The 21,944-nt window shown below is 54.0% G+C and overlaps 7 protein-coding genes across 7 annotated transcripts; 3 read left to right on the top strand and 4 right to left on the bottom strand.

The window, feature by feature from the left end:
- Positions 1-872: 872 nt before the first annotated feature.
- On the bottom strand, positions 873-1,238 carry CGCA056_v008430 (uncharacterized protein; the record flags this gene model as incomplete). Its single annotated transcript, XM_037323677.1, has 1 exon — positions 873-1,238. The coding sequence occupies one exon, from the start codon at positions 1,236-1,238 to the stop codon at positions 873-875; it is 366 nt and encodes a 121-aa protein (XP_037178421.1).
- An 827-nt stretch (positions 1,239-2,065) lies between these two features.
- On the top strand, positions 2,066-3,506 carry CGCA056_v008429 (putative serine/threonine-protein phosphatase; the record flags this gene model as incomplete). The annotated part of the gene is made up of 4 exons (XM_037323676.1): positions 2,066-2,082; positions 2,143-2,266; positions 2,327-2,417; positions 2,488-3,506. 4 exons carry the CDS (start codon positions 2,066-2,068, stop codon positions 3,504-3,506), a joined length of 1,251 nt encoding a protein of 416 aa, XP_037178656.1.
- A 279-nt stretch (positions 3,507-3,785) lies between these two features.
- Positions 3,786-5,341, bottom strand: CGCA056_v008428 (uncharacterized protein; the record flags this gene model as incomplete). The annotated part of the gene is made up of 2 exons (XM_037323675.1): positions 3,786-5,254; positions 5,311-5,341. 2 exons carry the CDS (start codon positions 5,339-5,341, stop codon positions 3,786-3,788), a joined length of 1,500 nt encoding a protein of 499 aa, XP_037177714.1.
- Positions 5,342-10,843: 5,502 nt separating this feature from the next.
- On the bottom strand, positions 10,844-11,578 carry CGCA056_v008427 (uncharacterized protein; the record flags this gene model as incomplete). The annotated part of the gene is made up of 2 exons (XM_037323674.1): positions 10,844-11,369; positions 11,433-11,578. 2 exons carry the CDS (start codon positions 11,576-11,578, stop codon positions 10,844-10,846), a joined length of 672 nt encoding a protein of 223 aa, XP_037177880.1.
- A 3,780-nt stretch (positions 11,579-15,358) lies between these two features.
- Positions 15,359-17,178, top strand: AFG1 (the record flags this gene model as incomplete). Its single annotated transcript, XM_037323673.1, has 4 exons — positions 15,359-15,608; positions 15,660-15,743; positions 15,805-16,252; positions 16,311-17,178. The coding sequence occupies 4 exons, from the start codon at positions 15,359-15,361 to the stop codon at positions 17,176-17,178; spliced, it is 1,650 nt and encodes a 549-aa protein (XP_037177881.1).
- A 348-nt stretch (positions 17,179-17,526) lies between these two features.
- Positions 17,527-18,342, bottom strand: erg-3-1 (Delta(14)-sterol reductase; the record flags this gene model as incomplete). Its single annotated transcript, XM_037323672.1, has 1 exon — positions 17,527-18,342. One exon carries the CDS (start codon positions 18,340-18,342, stop codon positions 17,527-17,529), a length of 816 nt encoding a protein of 271 aa, XP_037177496.1.
- A 1,557-nt stretch (positions 18,343-19,899) lies between these two features.
- LAP1-3 (Leucine aminopeptidase 1) lies at positions 19,900-21,224 on the top strand (the record flags this gene model as incomplete). Its single annotated transcript, XM_037323671.1, has 3 exons — positions 19,900-20,088; positions 20,146-20,892; positions 20,949-21,224. The coding sequence occupies 3 exons, from the start codon at positions 19,900-19,902 to the stop codon at positions 21,222-21,224; spliced, it is 1,212 nt and encodes a 403-aa protein (XP_037177823.1).
- Positions 21,225-21,944: the final 720 nt, after the last annotated feature.

Raw genomic sequence — 21,944 nt, 5'->3', positions numbered from 1 at the left:
CTGCATCTGCGTTTCAGGAACAATTGTTGGAAATAACCTTGATTTAAGGACGAGTGCTTACTTAAACTTGGCGAGGCTCGACCAACGCCTTCGGAGGGAATGTCTATTTGGTGCATATTTGTATGCGCTTGCGGCTCGAGGTGGCCCGGCATGGCACAGTAGTCCCGAATTCGGGCAGCACTTGAAGGTCGACGTCTCATTGACGCGATGCACGTGTGAACTAAGAGATGACACACGACTGAAGCGATGTGAAAAAGAAGAGAAACAAGAGAGAAGATGCCATTGGCTTGTCTTTCATCAAGTGACCGTTCATTAGGATATGTTTTGCCTAGTTGCTTGCACAAACTAGAGTAGACGGCGAAGCTCCGGTTGTACCTGGGACAGGCTCTGGCGTCCCGCGCACTTTGAATCTGGCGTTGTAAATCAACGTCGAAGCATTGAAAAACACAGAGTTAGAAAAGGGCCGCGACCACTTATGGCAACGATCTTGATGAATGGAGGAAGAATCGGATGTGTCATTTCGGACGGTCCAGTGTTCGTCCTACACCACTAGGTTTCTCCATCGACGACCGCTCGTCATAGAGTCGCTCCCCTCGCGCAGATTGATGACCTCGAGTTAACCAACGTTGTACGAGCGACGCCTCATCTTGCCATGAGCAATGTAATCAGGCTGCCCTCCCGTGCTCTTGTTCACGAGCACGTGGTTGGGTTGATCACCACAATGCTACCAGCCGGTCTCATGCACTTTGCAGACCCGAGCTGGAGGCTGCTTTGTGTGTGATTCGTCCATTCCTCGACAGCCCGGAGAAGTTATGCCGCATCGCGTCGTTGAATAAAAATGGTATCTTTGATTGTACAAGTATCATATGTCGTCACCTTGAGGCCTTTGGTGTCTCTTTGCTCGGTCCGTGGAATCCCAACCACTCCCCCAGTATGCCACCCGGCTTTGGTACTGGGCACTCCCTCCGCAAGCGCTCCTCTCTCAGTCGTAATGTCTCTTCATCGCCGACTTGGTCAAAGTTGACGATGCCGTCCTTGATCTCGGGGGTCTCGCGACGCTTCCGCCTCCTCCGGCGACCGTCCTCTCCAATCATGATGTCGCCATCGGCGTAAGTGACTCTGGGTGCCGGGCAGGGTAGCAGATGCGGCAGTCCGACGACGAAGAAGCTGGCAACGACTGTGGTTGCGAAGAGGGATGAGGTCATTCGCGACCGCGGATGGAGGGGGTGTGGTGGCATGATCGCGTCTTTTTCTTGTTCGGAAAGGAGGGCCGATGGCTTGTCTGGTGCAATTGGCAGTCAGCAACCCAGGATTTGGCATAATCGAGTCAATCACGAAGATGTGCTCACCTATCGCCGTACCATGCTCGCTGAGAGGGGCAGATAATCCGGGCAGAGTCCGCTGAAGAAGGCGGGAACCTTGGAAGTGGTGTGGATTATTGCCTGCGCTCTGAATTTCTCGCAACCGGCCCGTGAGTGAAGCTCACGCTAATGGTCGGATTGCAATTCAGGCCACATGATTGGATTCCGGCGTACTGGAGTGGGGCCAAAAAGTGCCATGACCTGCCAACGGCTCTTGCCTGAGGATCTGGTCTTCGGGGGCCGTGAAAACAGAATTTCCGAGCTGAAGTTTCGTTCCTTCAAGTCCCGGGTGTCGCCTGGGGTTGGGAACGTAGCGACAGGGATGGCGCTGTACCCACTACATGCTTCCTCGCAGATCCACCCCGGCGCGGGTCGTGGGTGTAGGTGGGCTCTTTCACTGATATATGATAAGAATTAGCGCGGTTAGGGGCACAGCGCGACCTACCGCCGAAGCCAACAGTAAAGCAGTTCCTTGCACGTCTCCTGCCGTTGACGCCATGCTAAATCTGCCTTGATCGCGACGCAAATAATTTGCCGACTCGACCGGGGAAAAGCGACGCGCCCGAATCGCAACAACAACATCTTTCCTACGACTTTGCGACGTATTACGAATATCTCATAAACCTCTTTGACCAACGATCGCGACTCGCCGGCCTCGGTCGCCGCCACAACACCGACCAGAGCGCCCCTCCGAGATCATCGCTATGAGCGACCTCGATAAGTGAGCAAAACCGCGGCTTAGATCGGTCAAGAGCTTGTCATGTGCTAATTCTCAATCCAGAGCTATCGCGCAATTGCGTGCCTGCCGCCCAATCCCCGAGGCGCAAGTCCGCGAGCTGTGCCACAAGGCACGCGAGCTTCTCATTGAAGAAGGCAATGTCGTCACAGTCACGGCTCCCGTAACGGTACGCCTCCGTCAGACTACCATGCCAACATCGGACTGGCGTTAATGTATCTCTTTCCAGATATGCGGTGACATTCACGGCCAATTCCATGACTTGATGGAGCTCTTCCGCGTCGGCGGCGACGTACCGGATACCAACTACCTTTTCATGGGTGCGTCACCGCTATTCCATCCCAATCTTGACCCGGTATGCGGTATGCTGACATTACCTTCGACGTCTAGGTGACTTTGTAGACCGCGGCTTCTACTCCCTCGAATCCTTTCTCCTGCTTCTGTGCTTAAAGGTTCGCTACCCCGACCGGATGACCCTTATTCGAGGCAACCACGAGTCCCGCCAGATCACAACCGTATACGGCTTCTACGACGAATGCTTACGCAAGTACGGCTCCGCAAATGTATGGCGGTATTGCTGCGACGTATTCGACTACCTCGCGCTTGGCGCCATCGTTCTCGGCGCATCACATACCTTTAATTCTACCCCGGGCCAAGAGCCCGTCGGCGACGACATCGAGATTCAAGTCTGCGATCAGAGTGGCTCGACCATGAGTCGATTCCCCCGCCAACGAAGGCCACAGAGACAGCCGACTCCCAGCAGCCCCAATGGTGCACCTTCATCGTCCGGCGGCGACAAGACTGGCCCTCCAGGTTCTGGCGCATCGGGAAGTTCGTCGGGGTCACTCGGCAACCCTGCAGGAGCTATTCTTTGCGTCCACGGAGGTCTCTCCCCTCTCATTGACAGTGTCGATAAGATCAGGCTTCTGGACCGGAAGCAAGAAGTACCCCACGAGGGTGCCATGTGTGACCTGTTGTGGTCAGACCCAGACGACATCGATGGCTGGGGTCTATCACCTCGTGGTGCAGGATTCTTATTTGGAGCTGACATTGTCCGAGACTTCAACCATAAGAACGATCTTTCACTCATTGCCCGCGCCCATCAGCTGGTAATGGAAGGCTTCAAGGAGATGTTCGACGCTAGTATCGTCACCGTGTGGTCGGCACCAAATTACTGTTACCGGTGCGGTAACGTCGCTGCCATCCTCGAGCTTGCGGAAGATGACTCTGGCACCGGTGTGTTCGCTCGCAGTAATGGCGATGTAGGCCGCAGCGATGGCGGTATCAAAGGCACCGACGACTATGTGTTGTTACCCGGCCCAGCCAGAAGATACCGCGTTTTTCAGGCCGCGCCGCAGGATTCTAGAGGAATGCCGGCCAAGAAGCCGGTGGCCGATTACTTTTTGTAGTTCATCGAAGAGGTTTCGAATGGCGTCAGGGGGCACGAATGAGATGAATACTAATCTCGAGGATTTTTCCCCCCAAAAGAAAACAGGAGAATTTCAACCATCAGCTGACATCGTGAGCAATGCTTGGGCTGATATATCCCGTGTCTTTTGATGTGTACGTATGTGCTGGTATGATATTCGACGGAGGGAGCACTGAGCGCCACACAATTAACAAAAAGAGCAAGCGAATTCTCTAGTCTAACATGTATACATGGACCCCTTTAACACCAAAAACACCCCTTAAACTACATGATACTGCCCCCGGCCTCTGCGAAAAAGCTTCGGCGTCTGACGGGCCCTCTCCCCGAACGCGGCCTCGTGTGCAAGATGTCCACGCTCCCCGTTGATCCAATTTGCAAACAGGCCCCCCGTCTTTTCACCGTCTACAAAAACCTTGGCTGCAAAGAGAATCTGCTTCTCTAGCCGGTCGTGGCACTGGCCTACCATCGCCGCAGCGCTGGCGAGCGCCGCCGCTTTTTGTTCTTCTTCTTCCGGGGTCTTGGGGGTCGTGCGGTCCGTGGCTTCGCAAAAGGTCGCGAGGTCTTCAAGAGTACGACACGTGTCCGGGGTATCGAACAGCTCAACGGGGAACTTTCTGAAAGCCTCGAGCAGCGTTTCGATCTGCCTTTGTATCTCGTAATCAGGACTGCTGGCCGTTTGACGACTGAAACGAGTGGACATGCTGTCGTAGAGTGTGACGAGGTCTGCTAGTTGGTCCCTGACGGCCTTTTCTTCTTGATGCGCCGGATGGAATTGACTTTTCAGGGAAGCAATCCTGAGAAGTCCTTTGACGCTTTTTTCATGATAGTGAGTCTGACTTGTGTCGGAGATGATCTGGTCGTTACCAAAGGAATGCTGGTGCTTGCTTTCCTTTCCATCTCGATCTCTAGAGGGAAAAGGATTCAACTTCTTGAAGAGTTCGCGGAACCATTTGTTCCCCTCTTCCTTTCCGCCACGAAGACCGCGCGCGCGGCTGTTTTCTGTTTGTTGTCGTTTGCCAGGTGTACCGCGCAACTCGTCGCCCTGTCTTTTACGAGAGTTCTGGGGTCTCGCCGGCGAAATGTCTTTGCCTATGTCGGCCCACCACTTTGCATCTCGCTCCGCCTCTTGTCTTTCTTCTTGTTCATCTAAATGGCGTCTGATGTGTACGGCTCCGCTCATGCCATGGGCCGCACGTGGCTCAGACACATGTTGTCCCCTAAAGGAAATCGGCGTCAGCGCTGATTTTGCGAAGGCGGGGTCGACAGTTGGCCATGGCTTGTACTTGGGAGCTGGAGACAATGGTTGAACAATTCCGGCGGCTGGTGCTTGTGACGGCGCCTGGATCCCGAAGGCAGCTTGCGGAGGAGGCGATGCTCGTCTTTGGGCCGCAGACGCGGAGACCAAGCCCCGGTCATCCTCTGCCGGAGGAAACGGAGATCCTGGCGGTTGAGCTATTGACGGAAAGTCAAGTTGGCTTGCCGCGTTCTGGTTGTCAGGAGGAAAAGGATATTCTCGGGGGCCGGCCGGAGGAGAAATAGGCGATGCTTGAGGAACAGTCCGAGTCGGGGTTGACGCAGTCGGCGAAAGTGGATCAGCTGGAGATATCGGGTCGCCCGTGACCTCCCCTAAAATACCCTGCTCAACTTCCTCCACCTGCGTCAAGAGAAGCTGCTGCTGCTGCAACAGCACATTCTCCATCGTAGCAAAAACATCGCTCTCATCTTCAGCTAGTCCTCGCATGTTAGTCAAGAAGATGGCCGCATCCTCAGTTCTCTCAGCCAACCGCTGAAACGCTTGTAAAGCTTCATGGACATGACCACGTCGGTATCGGATCTCGGCTAGATGTCTCCCGATTTCGACTTCTTGAGATATTAGTGAACACCTCAAAAGGTCTATCCGCTGTTCTGAATATTGAATTCGTGTTGGTTGTGGTGACTGCTGCTGTGGCTGTTCATGGTCCATATTGAGAGATGGGGTGTCGAGCGTATGAAAACAGACACGAAACACTAAAAACGACAATGGCTTGAGAAGACAGTGGGATTCAACACAAACAAGTCATGGGGATCTTGCTTCCTTTAAGAACATTAAGAGACATTTGTATCCGTGTCGTTGTCGGGCTGAAGGGAAACAATGGCCGTGCTCCCCACCGTACGTGGTCTTTACATGTGCCCGTTCGCCACGTCTCTCATTCAACATCTGATTTTGCAATGCTGCTGCGATGTGACAAAGACAGCTAAGAAATCCTAGGGACTGGATTCCGATGCCCAAAGAGGTGTACCGGTTTTGGTTCTTTTCGAGAGAGGGTGGTGGTCGAGAAATGTCGTGTAGCCTTTGTTTCTTGTTTGCCATCTCCTGAGCTCCCTTACTTCAGAACAATAGGATATTCTCTTCTTTTTCCTTCAACACCCTGATCCTCTTCTCTTTCGACGCAGATCCCTGGAACCACAATTTCTGGCAACGAAAGCGCGACTTGGCTTTCAGCAAAGCTAGTCTATTCTCAGTCCCAGAGAACGCGTTTCTGAACAATTCACCTGGCTCTCTCGTCTATTGTCTGTTTCGTCTGTCGGAACGCGGCATGCGAGCTGGGTCGAGTTGTTGTGCCAGAGGAGGTCGCGAGTTAGGTGCCGATGAGGAGGAGCTATACTGGCTCCATACGATGTCATAGGCACCATACTGCGGATGCGTAGATTCTTCTTGCGGCCATGGGAATGCTCTCAGGTTGCCCGTCTGTAGATTTCGTCGGTCTTCCGCGCTAGAGTCTGTGTCGCATAAAGATGCGGGGCCGGAGTGGCCAGCACTTCCCGTCCCCAGATGAGGAGAAATAAAGGACTGAGCCTGATTGAGAGGGTCGTAGACCGCGTACGGTGAAGCGGTATGCCCCTGACAGCTTGTCGGCAGAGAGGTTGTTGAGTTTGTCCGAGGAAATGCTGGGTGAAAGTGCAGAGACTGGTTCGACGCGTAGCTTTGCATGTTAATGGCTACGCTACCAGAAGGTGGAGTCGGGTCTCCTGGAAGCCATGGTTGCTGGCTTTGCGGGACGTGATCGTCGCTTGGAAATCGGGGCCCTCTAGTCTGTACATAGGCCGGTTGAGACGGCACACTCATTGAAGCTGCGGAATCCACCCTGTACGGCGGTTGTTGCGCATCTTCTGACAACGCACCATAACTCTCGCTCGGGGAGTTGGATGCCGTGTCATGAGCAGAGGCTGGGTCGGATCTTGCTTGATGTCCTATTGCAGGAAAGGGCCTCGAGAGATCGAGGGAGTCTGGTCGCCTTGCTGTCATGATGCTATCGAGAGCGTTCACTGCGTGCCCCTGCTTCCTGCCCGCTGCGGCGTGAGCCTGGAAATCACGTCCGTCCCCATGATCAAGGACATCCGTTCTCAAGTACTGGTCGACTTGACGATCGCCCAGGCCGACTTCACCGAGAAGCTGTCGAAGTTTCTGGTTCTCCTCTGCGACTCGGCGTGCAGCTTGCTGAACCTCTGCTGAAGCCTCTATGCCCTTGAGTTGGCAATCACGAAGACGCTGCTCGAGTTCCTGGACGTACTCTTTCTTGCGAGCTCGCGAGCGGCGTTGATTGTCCCGGATGCGGTTCCTTTCTCTTTCCTGCAGCAAAAAGATTGGTAAGTTGTTTCTCGCGTAAATCAGAGCAACCAGTTGTTGGCCTGGGTGTTTGTCAGAAGTTAAAGATGTGAGGTACTGACCGCCTCCATTGACACTTGACTGCTTCAGTATGGAAACAACAGAAATGTGACAGGAGCAGTTTCTGACAAGTAAAAGGAGCTATGCTCGGGATTGAGGGGGGGGGGGGGGGGGGGGGGGAAACGGACGGGGGAGTCCCTTCCAGATGGGCACGAATGAAAGCCAACCAGGTGTCTCAAGATATTGGGCATCTACCAGATGCAGAAGGTAGTGGGGTAGAAAGCCTTAGCTCACGTTTGTTGCATCCGAGACGAAGCTCGAGGATGGGAGCAGCAATATGAACTAGCGGGCATTGAGAGGGCCAAAAGACTTTAGGTAAGGCATTTTTCTGCACGCAAAAGAAAGCGTCAAAGCCGGCAAATCATCAGTAGCCTGAAGAGATTGACACTACACTGCGAGTGGAGGACTACCTGCCTGACATGGCCGAGGCTGGTCCGACGGAGTGTGGACAAGGATGCTGGGGTTAGCTGGGCTGGGGTCATCTTCTAGCATACTGCGAGACTAGAGCCAGCCCGTGCCGCTAGGCGGTATAAGGAGACCACCGACCATGGAGGAGGCCCGGAAACCGGGACATCTGGTCGTCAGATCAAGGTTCAGGCCCGAATAGTCTCGCCTTCGCCGATGGGTTTTATCGAATAGCATCATGAAGGTGAATAGCTGAAAGAGACAAGGCAATGTAGATGGATGCAAGATCAAGGAGGTGACAAAGGAGCGGCTGGATCTGGAGGCGAAGTAAGGCCTCGGAAGTGCTTGGAAGGAGAAGTAGATGAGGCCAGAAGAGTATGAGCCTCGGGTCTGGCACGAAAAGCTTGCAGACAAGCTGCACGTCTGGCCAAAAGCAATCGCCTCTCGGTGGAGCTGGTATGAGAAGCTAGCTGAATATCGCATGCCAGGGGCGAATGAAGTCTGAAGGGGCCGACTGTTTTCGTCACCAGAATCGGATTATGAATCAGATTCCGCAAGAAACGTTACTCTTGAACTGTTGTAAATGGTAGTATCTCGGTCGCAATCCAGGACATCGGTACTCCTTTGAGTAGGAATAGGAGAAGGATTTTCTTGACACAGCCCCGCCTTGGCCTTAGAGGTTTTGGACAGCAGCATCACCGACGAAACGGTGATTACATGAATTGTTTCTTCTGAACATTGAGTTTGGGATGACGAAAATACGACCAGAAGCTCCTAGGACCTGACCACGTCGCTACTCCTGCTCAAGCCGGAGAATCCGCAGTAGCTTGAGGATGAGGTGGAAGTAGAGCTCAAGAATGCAAGAGGGATGTTTGTGGGCACTCGGGAAGATGAACAGCCATCTTGGGGGCGAGACATGTACTTAGGCAGGCCAACGAGGCCCGGCACAGCATGGGTCTACTCTGGGGAACCGAGACCTGGGCAGTGGTAGATCCTGAATCCCAGGTGTTTGGATTTGTTTGGCCGTTCCGGTTCGTTGACGGGAACTCTAGTGCCCGTTCTGCTGCGAGGCATCGGTTGGCTTGGGTGATTCCATAAATCCAAATAGGTCGATGATCTGTTCTCTGTGGAGACGTGGTGACAAACTCGACGGGCGAGCTTGCGTAAGGGGGATTGCCCCATGCAGCAGGAAGAAGAGTCTCCCGGACTATCATTGTTTTGCAAAGCCCGCACGACAAGCTTACAGGCTGCAGCAGAGATGAAGATGTCGTCAACCCAACGACGGACGATGCACAACGAGACGCAGGACTCTGTCCCTGGGTCAATGGAGGCGGCGGTGGCGACTGGCTTGAGAGATATCCATATAGCAGAAGACTAGAGGCTTTTCCGTGTTGGAGAGTGTCCAGAATAATCAAGAATTCGTTACGTCCCCGGTCAATTGGATTGGAGGGAATGGCTCCCCTGTCAGATGGTGGTGGTATGATGCAACGGTATGGCCGCTCATGACGATTAGAATAGTCAGGTGTGGATTCACGGTTCGACCGATCAAGAAGAAGCGGCAGGGCCGTTGGGGGTTGGGTTGGACGTCGGAGAGAGGTCAGGCAGCGTGGTAGGCACGGCGGTTCGTCGTTGTCTGTCTCTGCGGGCTTCTGGGCGGCTTGGATCGTGGTTGGCGGCTGGGTAAGCGGCTGCAGGGTTTGGTTGCTGACCAGGAGCAGCTCCCAGGGGGAACCCTTCAGGGTCTGCGTCGTCCTATCTCTTGGGTGCCTTTTTGAAGTATGAGGTGCGTACATCCTCACAGGAAGGCACCTACATAGTAGTCACGTAGTATATACAGACGCTGCAAAGCAGTTCACTAGACAAGGGGCGTCCGGCAGGCACACTGGCACAGCATGTCGATTACGGTATGGACTAGCTAGACGTTCCATGCATGTCTCATTTGGGAGGCAGAGCGGGATGAGTTGGGGTTGCAGTGTGCGCGTGTCGGTGATGAGCGACAGATGCGGGCCGGATAGAGCACCCAGGCTCAGACGGGAACCTATGAGTAACCAGTCGGGTGAGAGACAAAGGATGGAGCATGGAGGCGGAACGAGGGAGCGAGAGAGATGTACAGGGGCTCTGGGGCTCGGACTCGAGACTCGGTGGACATGAGTATCGAGGAAAAGAGAGAGAGAAAGACAGAGCATAGTTCTGGTTGGTGAGGTTAGCTGCTGGGTATTTAGTCGGAGAAGGATTGCTACTTGATTACCTACCTCTATCCAGGCCAGACTAGACCAGACCAGCCGTTGGAGGCAGCCACAAAACACCATGACCACGGGCCGGGGGTGCCATCTTTGCTCTAGCTTGCTCTAGCTGCCCCGGCCCCGGTTGGAGTGATGCTGGGTTTTTGGGACCCCACGATCGCCGGGCAGGGAAGACTGGGGGGGGCTCAAGACATCCCAAGACAAGGGCGCACTAACGCTGTCTCGCCGTTTCCTGGCCCGTTTGGCGTTAACAGCATGGAATCACCCGTGAGGTAGCACTTCCCTACTGACCGAAGGGGCCAAGACGCAGCGTTAGGTACCTAGGTTGGTAGGTGGTAACCTAGGTAAGCAAGGTGCTTAGTAACTAAGGCACGCACATCCGAGCCTTGGCCGCCCGCGCCTACCTTACCTTACACTAACCTTTACCTCCGGGACCCACATAGTTATTTCCAGTAGGGAGGTCCACTTGGCGTGCCTCTCCACCTCTGCTTAGGTAGGTAGCACTCACCACCAGGACAGGACCTGGGCTTTCTTCTTCCCTTCCACATGCACTGAACTCCGGTGCACTCCACCATCGCATCCACGTCCGTCGACGTATCCATCCCGGTATTCGTCCACCTCTTAGTGTACATGTCACGCATCTTTGACGACAATCCTTCTCGTTTGCTACGTAACGAAAAGACGTCCGGTCCACTATTTCGGGTCAGCTCTCAGCAGCACAAGGGCTTCGAGAATGCAAACGGTGCTGAGGCGTCGCCGCCGCCCATACATGCCATACGCACCCACGCAGCAAATGACGGCTTGAAGATTTCATTCTTATTTCATCTTTTGCCTCTCTTCCCGTCTCCTGTCTCGGTCTCAAGAAAGGGAAAGAGAAACAAAAAAAAAAAAAAAAAAAAAAAAAGGAAAAAGAAAAAAAGGGCGGCTCTCGCCTCTGCCACCTCCGACCTCGCCCTGGCTGGTTCAATCAACTTGGAGAACCGCACTGCATTGGCCTGCCTTGTGTGCGCCCATGGCGTCCTGGCCTGCCTCGCAGCCTCCCGGGTGCCTTCCGCTGCCACTCCATATATGCATTAGCCCTGCTATCACGCTTCGTCTGCAGCCAGGCGGCATCCGACTGCCAGAGCACCTGATCCTTCCGCTCCAAATTTTGCGATTGCCTGGTCTTGCCGGCCTGCCCAGCCTGCTACCGAGTATTGCTTCAGGCACTCGGGAATCGTCTCGAAACTCGTTGCTGAAGGCCCAGCCATCACTTTTCACTTCCGCCCGACCGCCCATCGACCTCAGCTGATGGTCAGAACACACAGCTCCCAGGTGGCCAGCCCATGGAAGCCTGCCTCCGCTGTAACCGTCAAAGCCTTCCGTCGATGCCAATTTCGGCGTCGTGGGTCGTCTATTCCTGGCAAAACATTCAGCAGCACACATGTGATCTAGGGGGGTGGAGGAAGCACAGAAAAAGAAACCAACCCCCAAAGAGAGGACCTGTCGGCTGCCATCCTCGTCTTGATGATGCCTACGCGCAATCCGAGACTTTCTACACCATGTGTCTCACCCAACAGTCGTCTCTTCTTTGGACATCCCACGCCCGTCTGTTAGGTTTGAGCTGCTCCGCTGGTCCGCAGCCAACCGGCTGTGCGCTCGGTACTCGATTTCTTTGCGGACCCTCGTCCGGTCACTTTTTACCAGCACGTCAGCCATGCGCTGGTGACCTTGATGTGGTACTCGTCAAGCGTAATGTTTTCCAAGTCCGCCTTTCTTTGTATCAAGAGACTGGCGTCAGAAGGACTGTTGGATGCGAGAAAACGGGCTCTTGCCTGCACGAATCGACGCTCGCAAGCCTGTAATCGTGTCTGAACAGCTATCCTGAGCGCATCCTTGTAGCATACGGCGCAGCGGTCTGGTATGTGGCCTCCGTCTGGGATCGTGGTAGGTATCAGGAAGATTTCCTCCCTTGTGACGTGGCGTGCAGGTACTCCATGTCCACACTGGCCGTAAGTGAGCTCGCAACGGCAAAACGGGCAGCTGTTGTTCTCTCGGAGCCATTTTGACAGACATCGAGCTCCTGCCAAATGCCCGCAAGGCATGATCAAGGGGATGCTGTCGGAATGCCTCCTTCCGCTTTCGATCTCAGTCTGCTCCTGAAAAGCCAGACGACTGTATCGGCATATCTGGCAGATCAAGTCTTCCGGTTTATCGATCAAAAAGGTGACCTTGGGACTGGGAAAGAAGCATCTTCCCACTTCAGGGGCTGTAGGATCTTGGGGCCTGAGCCAGCTGCTAACAAGGGGCAGAAACGTCTTTTTCAGCCACGAGTCTTCCTCCCTTTGCCGTGCTCTATTACGTCTCGTTGAAAGGTATCGTTTTTGAACCTTGCTAATCCCTGGTACGGTGACCATTGTGCCTGGTTCAGGGGCGCAGTAGGTTGTTCGATTGGTGCAAAGTCGACTCAATTTGGGGCGGTGAATGGCTTGCCGAAATTGTGCTCCAGTGCGCGTTTGTTTCGAGATCTCTTGCAGAGGCCCTTCTCGTCTGTGGTTATTATATTACCTCCCGAGATAGGGCAGCGTCTTCGACTTGGAATCTCACAATCACGCTGTTCGACGAACAACGGATGTGCAAAGATTCCCTTCACCATATCGATACTGACCCCTTGATCGATGCTCTTTTAGACTCGAAGTAGAGGCACGACAACAAAGCCAAGCACCTATCAAAGACTTGAGTACCTTCTGTACAGCTCCGACTGTCGTCAGGTCAAGGCGCCCAGGGCGTCGCAGCGGGATGCTGCAACTGCGTAGCCTTAGAAGTCTAAGCCAACAGAGAATCATAAGGATACTTCTGCACGTCTCCGAAGATGATCGCTATCAGCATCACACCGTGTACGCTGGTAATTGAGGTCACATTGCACGGCTTGATCTTCAGGGACCTGTCCTGGAGCACAACATGAGCCACGGACAATTTCTAGTGTAAACTCCACAAATTTCACGGCCACGGCCTCGGATCCCGAACTCGAGATCTCAATGCGTAATGAATATGGCACCGAGCTCTGATGATCAGTATTTCATACCATCTGGCATCGGCCGTGATAAATTGTGAGAGTTGCCCCTCGCGCTGATGTCGAGCGATTTCGATAAGACTTGTAGCGCGTTTAAGGCACGGCTACTTGGCTTGATAATATCGTGAGCTTTGAGAAAGAGGATTAGTATGGCATCATTACTTATACTAGAGGACTGTTTGAGCATCGTTGGCCGTCTGAGCGAAGGATTGAGCCCCACGACCGCACTGAGCAGCCAGCAATCTTGCCCCCTATTGCTTCTCCCCGTATTTCTCAGGATTGTGGGTAACAACATAAGTCTTCAGGTCTTCTCCTTCGCCGACAGTAGGCCAGAAGCTCACATTCGCTGCTCGTTGCTGCATGCTTCTATTTTCAGGAGGTTGACGGGAGACCGATGCCACGATCTTTGACTTAGGCACCACCAGCTAGTTACAAGCTTTGCTGGCTCCAGTATGCAAGTGTTGCTACATCGATATTGAGGATTCTCCCCGAAGCCACCCTTTGCCAAATTTGACTCCTCGGAGTACCTTAAGGCCTACGGCGTACCCAGCACTCTTCCGGTGTGTGCATTGGTGTGATGACAGGAAGCAAGACACGACAATGTCGTGTACCACCGCTAACGCAGAGACAGCAAGAAATCAGCCGACGGTTACATGCGATGGATCTCTCCTGCCTTTCACCTTGAGGCTGAGGGGCAATGTAGTGAAGCCTGACGTCCGTTGGGGGGTAACGTTGACAGGGATGGATCTGTCCGCTGTTGGGCAAGCTTGCTCTTGGGGATGCATACCTGGGTCACGAGAGTCCCAGGGTTCTTTGGACCCATGGATGTCTAGACCTTACGGAGGCTGCAATAAACCGTTCAATGTTTGAGACAAACGAGTGCGCCTCCGCGGACTACGGGCACCTAACCTCAGCCAACCCCCTTTTCCACATGGACAGGCTGGGTGAGGGATTGCTTCTGCCTGGAAACCCCTGTGGATATTAGCTGAATAGCCATGAGCTTCTCTAATATGACATTAGGGTTGAAGGCCTCAATTTTGAATGAGTGCGAAAGCACAACATGATGCGAGGCTGTCGGGCAGTTGGGCAACCGATCTCTGGAGGTCTAGATCTTTGGTCTAGTGCTTGCGCATCAGGCCAGCCTGTGGCGAATCTAGTCTAGAATCAACAGCACGGTCTGGAATTCCCACAGAATGATCTCCAACAACACTTGGACGGGGCTCTGCGAGCGGCTCCATCGGCATTCAGGTCAATCCGAGCTTGCCAAGATGTGCCTGCTGATGAGGCGCACTCTTAGTGTGTGAATGATTTTCGCGCTCTTCTGTTGAGAAGCAAAAGGTTCTTGTGACTCCCCTCAAGTCCTTTGGTTGAAAATGTTCGCTTCCGTAGAAAACCCCATCCCATCTCATCCGGGATTAAAGGAGCCGGCTCATGTCCCGAGATACAATTTCTGTCTGGGGCTCCTGGTTTGACTCCTGCTTACACCGGGATCCAAGGCTCTGAGGGTATGGACGCCAACCGCGGACGAGAATCGCCACGCGGTGCAGATTATGTTTTTCGAAACCCACCCAGTGATGTCAAACATGCCTGGTGCCAACTTGCCAATCATCGGTTGAAAGCTGTGGGGATGGCTTTGTGTAACCCCAGAAGCTGTAAATTTACCGTCGCGTGGATGCTCAATGCAGATGATCATGAAAACCTGATATGTCCGATTGCTATATACCTTGGCCCCTTGCGAGATGCTCTAACTTGAAGCGCAGCTCATGTTTTGGTTCTCATACACATTCGTCCCCAGCGTTCAACCCGGGGGTCACCGGGGACCTTGTCAATGCACTAGAGAATGAAGGCAAATTCAGTGCAGAAACAACGAAACCGGTGTTCGTCCGTATCAAAACAGGTCTTCGTCCGACTCGATAATCCCATGGTTTGAAGGGATGAAGTTGGTTTGAACCATCTGGTCTGAGCGCCACTGCCGAAGAAGCTGAGGCCATCACCAGCCAGATCCGATGCTTTGGTGCAGCCAAAGGATGTCCAATCAGACGAGGAGGAAAGGAGATACTTCGGCAAGGTGGGGGGGCCCGCGACGGCACTGACAAGGTGCCCTGCGACCGCCAACAGCAGGCGGGACACTGTCACGCTGAACACCGAAGAACGAAGAATCCGGACAGGATCCATGGATGTCTTCCCGAGGTCAGCCGTGGCGCCCGCTCCACTAACCCGTTAATTCGGCACCTACAAGTATCGCCGGCAGGCATAGCGTCATTTTTTAATGTGCTGGGCGACGAAAGCGCTTCTGTGGCTTCCACATCGTCCCTTTTGCATCTTCTCGTTCAGCCAATGCACCGAGAGCGCGGACCGCATAACATGTCTCTGCGCGCATCGATTCTTATAGAGTTCTGTTTTTGTTGATCTGCCCGCAGCCCACCATGCGCGGCGTCGCTGCTTCTTCCTCCCTCCCCCTCCGTCGCCTATGCCTGTCGCCGCCGCTCGCCCGAAGCCTCCAGAGACAGCCCACCCTCCGCCGCACACTTTGTACAGCCTGTCTGGCGAGCAGGACGAGTGCCAACAAACCCAGAGGCACGGTCGCGCAATGTTTTCCGGCGCCGCAATACGCGAGCTATGCTGGACAGAGAAGGGCAGCGTCAGCGGTAGCAGCGGCAACAGAGGGGAACAACGGTGGGTTCATAGAAGCCGAGGGGAGAGGCGCAGGAGCTAAAGGGGCAACAGTGACGAGAGATGACTTTGGTCCGATCCAGGAGTACGATCGCCGGGTGGACAACGGCATCTTGCGAAACGACGAACACCAGAGAGGTGAGAAGGTTTGCGGCGCAAAGGCTAGGATCACATGCTAACGCGATCGGCTGGGCGACAGGCATCATTCAGAGCCTTCAACACCTTCACGACGAGCTCGTCAACTACCAAGCGCCAGCAGTCGTGCACCCGACTCTCGATTCCCTGAAAACTGCGAAATCAGTGTTTGGATCCTGGTTCGGCGGAGGCAAAGCGCAAGCCGCGATTGGCGCCATTCCGGCGAATCTGCCCCGCGGGCTCTATCTGTTTGGCGATGTCGGCAGTGGCAAGACGATGCTTATGGACTTGTTCTATGACACCCTGCCAAGCTCCGTCAAGTCCAAGACGAGAATCCACTTCCACAACTTCATGCAAGACGTCCACAAGCGCCTTCATAAGATGAAGATGCTGCACGGTAACGATGTCGACGCTGTGCCTTTTGTCGCCGCCGACATCGCGGAGAAGGGCAATGTCCTCTGCTTCGACGAGTTCCAGTGTACAGATGTAGCAGATGCTATGATTCTTAGGAGGTGAGTTTTGAGCGGCACAAGCTAGGCGTGGGAACTGTGGCCGACTGACCGTCAACAGATTGCTCGAATCACTCATGTCGCATGGCGTTGTACTGGTAACCACATCGAACCGACACCCCGACGAACTATACAAGAACGGCATCCAGCGCGAGTCTTTCGTTCCGGCAATCAAGCTACTCAAGAACCGGCTCCACGTCATCAACCTAGATTCTCCGACAGACTATCGCAAAATCCCAAGACCCCCTTCTGGCGTCTACCACACGCCGCTGGACGCACACGCAAGCTCCCACGCCGAGAAATGGTTCCGCTTCCTCGGCGACCCCGATTCACCCGAGCCTCACCCTGAGGTTCAGAAGGTTTGGGGCCGCGAGATCCACGTGCCGCGCGTGAGCGGCCGCTGCGCCTGGTTCACCTTTGACGAGCTCATCGGCAAGCCTACGTCCGCCGCCGACTACCTTGAGCTGGTGCGCTGCTACGATGCATTCATCGTGACCGAAATCCCGGGCATGACTTACCGCCAGCGAGATCTGGCACGTCGTTTCATCACCTTTATCGATGCCGTGTACGAGTCGCACGCCAAGCTTGTTCTTACGACGGAGAAGCCTCTGACGGAGCTCTTCGTGTCTCGCGCGGAATTGGAAGAGTCGCTAGGCAAGCAGGGCAAGGAAGAAGCTGGACAGGGCGACGGCGCGATGAGTCATCTGCTCGAGGATTTGGATCAGAACATTGATTCAATCAAGGGTCTCTCGGGTCTCTTTTCGGGCGACGAGGAGGCATTCGCGTTTGCACGTGCGCTCTCTCGTTTGAGCCACATGGGCAGTCGCGAATGGGTTGAGCGAGGCATGGGTCTGGAGGATCAGGGTGGTAAGAAGGAGCGCGACGACTGGGCAAAGGTACGGAGTCGGCAAATGGAAGACAGCATGTGAGCAAGGGTGCATACGATGCAAAGCATACGCCCGCTGGGTCGCGGGCTTGGCGACATTTTGACATTTGCCTCTTATCATGTATCAAACTCTTTTCGTTTTCTAGGCATATGGTTATTGGTTCAGTCGTGAGCCCGCATCTGGAGGACACTTGCATACCCCGGTCGACTGAGGAACTCCGATATAGATGCTATTACATGAGATGTATTTTAGTTTGCGTTGCCTTGTGACCGGGTGTGATAAGTCGTTGTATATAACATGAATAACTTCTAGGCAATTCTGGTGCAGTGCCACTTGAGCCGCTCGCATGCCGAAACATCATTAGTGTTTAATACCATTTGGACCAGGTGACTAGTAGATGCCAGGTAGGATAACCCACTTCGTCTCCTTCTTGAACTGATCCCACTGCTCGCCGTACCTCTTGGTGCAGTACTCGTTCAATACCGGCACGGCGCGCGAGACAAAGTCGAATGCCTGTCCAACACCCATGATGGTACCGCCGATGAAGCCAGACGCAGCCATGCAGTAGCCCGCGCGCCAAAGAGCATAACCACCATAGTTGATGTGACGCGCCCAGCTCCAGAGGCCCTCGCGAATGACCTTGCCCTGGTTCTCAGGCTTCGCCTTGAAATGCTTGCGCTGCTCTTCGGATGCGGTCTCGAGGAACATGCCGATGCCGAACAGGGCACTTCCGAGGACGGCCTGGTACGGCAGAGAGGTGCCGGGGAAGTAGAGAGGAGAGGCCAAGACGGAGGTCGAGGCGGCGAGGAAGAGTAATGAGTTGGCGCTATTCACGAGTGTGTTGTAAATGCTCACGGGCACAGCCGCAGAGGGGCCGAACTCTTCAGCACAAACACTGACGACCCAGTACGCCTGCTTGGCGAAGGAGCCAACAGACATGCCGAGGAGGATCAGGTGCGGGAGGGGAAGGTTGAGGTTGTCGATGAGGGCGATGCCCGTGTTGGAGGCGGCAGTGAGGGGCAGAACGACATTGAGACCGAGTTTGGAGAGGAGGGAGGCGCCCCAACCACCAGCGATGAGCTTGTATTGGAGTATTGGATCAAGACCGCGAAGGCCGACGAAGGTCAGGATGCCTGGTACGCTGGTCCTCTTGACCCCGCGTTGGATGAGGTCGAAGGGTTTGTCTTTTGGCCGAGAGTCTGCCATGGTGTCGGTGGTTCTCAATTGAGTGACGAGGGGCCTGTGGGTCGAGGTGAACTGCAGGAGTATTCTGAAGTAAATCCAGAGGAGGAGGGTATGTTTATTAGGAGACGTAGGAGCTCTAATAAGGCTAGGCTACCAATAGACGTGGTAGCGTCATGCATGACACTGCTCCCGGCATGACGGCGGCTGCTAAAGTCCCTCTATATACGTGCGGGGATCTGGATTGGGGAAATGCGATGTTTCCCCGTAAGATCATCGCCTTCTTCCGGACGAAGGTTTGCTGTCCGCGCCCAAAGTCCGCTCCCCGAACCTACCATGTTTTTTACAACCCATACAGGGACTTTATGGTAGCTGCCACGTCCGAAGTTAGATGTAGGTTCAGATGAGCTCGAATTGGTTAGCCGGGCATTTGTTTTGGAAGGGATTGGAGCAATACACGCTGAAGGGCCGGGTATCATGTTCCCGCATGCTTTCCCTGTAGGATCCTGGGATAGCCGTGCTTGGGAGTCCATCTACATCTCTTCTACTGGCACTATACTGCTGCTGCCCAGGTCCCAAGTTCAGGATTGTTCAGCTGCGTACCAAATTTACCCAATTTCACCTTGGCTCATGAGCAACCTTGAGACCCAATTCTCAACAGGGCAAGGCAGTCCAATCCGAGTGCGGCCATTTGTACAAGCCATGGCGTGGTGCGATCGATTGTTCTCAAGGAGCAACACCACTGGACTCCAACACATGCGACCACACCCATTGGAGAACTCGAGATCCCGTCCGCTCTCTCATAGATAAACTAATGAGGGCCAGAGTAGTAGTCCGGTCGGAGACGACGGGCGAATGCCTGGTGTTGCATGTTTTTTTGCGACGGCGAAACGCTTGATGCTGAATGTTAAGCGGCGCCAGACAAGCCTCTGCTGTGGGTTGGTTCGTCTGAAGCTGGAGACGTCGCTTGGCCATGCGCGTGTCTCACGATGCTCTTTTCCCCATCGGGCTTTATCTCGGCATTCGCGGCAAATATCGAGATCGCGGGGTGAGTTCCGTGATCTCTGGGTCAAGCAGCATGTTGGAGGCCCGGCGTATTTGCTGACAGCTTCAGCTTGATGCAGCAGCGGCTGGGCTGCATATCAACAAATGGGACAGAAGAAAGCTCCCGCGCAGATGACGTGATGGTTTCTGGGTAGCTTCAGTGTTCCATGCGGATACCCGAGGTAAGGCGATGCCTCTTATCTAGACCCCTGCATTACCGATAACACTGGCGTCGTTCCCAGGTAACGACACTGGAGGAGCATGATGCGAGGTGGGTCTCTCGTGACCAAATATCCAATGACTGGCCTTGAATCTAGCGGCACCTGGGTGATGTGTTGCAGACAGGGGAGCTTCAGTTCCACACATTGGGTCCTGCGTAAGCTGTTGCAGTGGCGTCCCCTGCCTAGCTAGGTACCTACCTATTCGTACCTATTAAAGCAACCCGCCTCATGACGGCGACTCCTCTTCCCTCTGACATCCACCCGCCCACCTCATCATCCCCAGACTGTACGACTTGATCAACTACATCAATCCAAAATGAAGGTTGCCAAAGCTTCGCTTCTCGCCATCTTGGCGCACTCGGCCGTCGCCCGCTTTGTTGCCGAGGACGAGATCAACCGCGTCCAGTTGTATCCCGCCGGCTCCGAGCCTGAGAAGTACCTGATTGAGCTGGCCCAAGGTGATACTCGCTGGGTCACCGAGGAGGAGAAGTGGGAGCTCCGCCGGGTAAGACGACACCGCATGCATCCCGTCCTTCTGGTGTACTGACGTGCAACTCTGCAGAATGGCAATCGTTTCTTCGATATCACCGATCACCAGGACTTTGGCAAGACCGGCCTGCGCACCAGGGCCAAGGCCAAGCCCGTCTTCCCCGAGAAGTGCACGCTCCAAGACAAGGTCAAGCCCTTGATTAAGGACCTTGACAAGAACGAGATCCAGAAGAACCTCGAGAAATTTACCAGCTTCCACACCCGATACTACAAGTCAGACTACGGCCGCCAATCGTCCGAGTGGCTTCTCTCCAAGATCAACTCCATCATCAAGGATGCGGGTGCCGATAAGCACGTCTCCGCCGCGGCGTTCCCCCACACATGGCAACAAAGCAGTATTATTGTTACAATTCCGGGCAAGTCTAACCGCACAGTCGTCATTGGTGCCCACCAAGATTCCATCAACCTTTGGCTGCCATCTATCCTGGCCGCGCCCGGCGCCGACGATGATGGCAGTGGTTCCATGACCATCCTCGAGGTCCTTCGTACCTTGCTCAAGTCCAAGGACGTCGTCGAAGGCAAGGCCGACAACACGATCGAGTTTCACTGGTACAGCGCCGAGGAGGGCGGTCTCCTTGGTAGCCAAGCCATCTTCAAGTCATACGAGCAGGACGGACGTGATGTGAAGGCCATGCTCCAGCAGGACATGACTGGCTTCGTGCAAAGAACGCTCGATGCCGGCAAGCCTGAGAGTGTTGGCGTCATCACCGACTTCGTTGATGCTGGATTAACTGATTTCATCAAGAAGGTCATTGTTGAGGTATGTTCTTCCCATTGCTTCCATGACTCACGACATCATGCTGACAATATCAACAGTACTGCAAGATCCCTTTCACCGAGACCAAGTGCGGATACGCCTGCTCGGATCATGCTTCCGCCAGCAAGGCCGGCTACCCTTCGGCTTTCGTTATCGAGTCTGCCTTTGAGGACTCGGATCAACACATTCACAGCGTCGACGACCTCATCAAGTACCTCTCATTTGACCACATGCTTGAGCATGCCAAGATGACTCTGGGTCTCGTGTATGAGCTCGGCTTCGCTGACTTCCCCGCCCTTGAGAAGAAGAGCGAGACTGTCTCTGAGGAGCTGTAGGAGGCTCTTTAAGGCAGACGTGTGAATGAGCCAAGGTAGTCACGATATCCCAAATACAATAAATAGACGAACTTTTGAACACATCAGCTCCCTATGCCGTTACATAAAACGTATCCATCATATTATACATTATAGAGGCTGTCGTCGCAAGTAATTGCATATCCTATCTAAAATTGAAATATCGTATGCAACCTGCACAGCCTTCTCAGGACACTGGTCTTTTAGCTAATAGAAGTAATGATAAGGAGAAGACTACGTTTTATTAAGGTCCACATGAAGTGAACATTTCAAAGATCAAAAGGCAAAAAGTTCAGCTTGAACAGCCTATGAAAATCCCCAGGAGATTCTTACCAAGCTCAGGTGTAACGATGCAAAGGATTTTTCTAACGGCGGCAGAGCAAGAACCCACTGAAAGAGAGGGATTCGAATTTGCGCACCCGTGGCGTGGGACTTTCAGAGAAAAACTCGCATGAAAGCGCCTAGTAACCCCACTAGACCACGGGCTGTTGTGAAAGAGAAGGGCAAGATGTGAGCTATTAGGGTCGGGAGTTGGGAGTCGAGAGGTCGGGAGAGACCCAGGGTGGGGCTACGCATCTAGGTCGGCGGTGCCCATCTATTACCTAAGGGGGAGGGGGGGGTATGCTAGCAGAATGAAGGCAGTCTATTCACATTATATTGAAAATTTAGTACTATATTTACGCTTAATTATAAACTAATTAT

This window comes from Colletotrichum aenigma (genome assembly GCF_013390185.1).
Source record: "Colletotrichum aenigma strain Cg56 chromosome Unknown KSG_Cg56_contig05, whole genome shotgun sequence".
NCBI classification, from domain to species: domain Eukaryota; kingdom Fungi; phylum Ascomycota; class Sordariomycetes; order Glomerellales; family Glomerellaceae; genus Colletotrichum; species Colletotrichum aenigma.
Note: the sequence above shows the minus strand (reverse complement) of the source record. Positions and strands in the feature narration are given on the sequence as shown.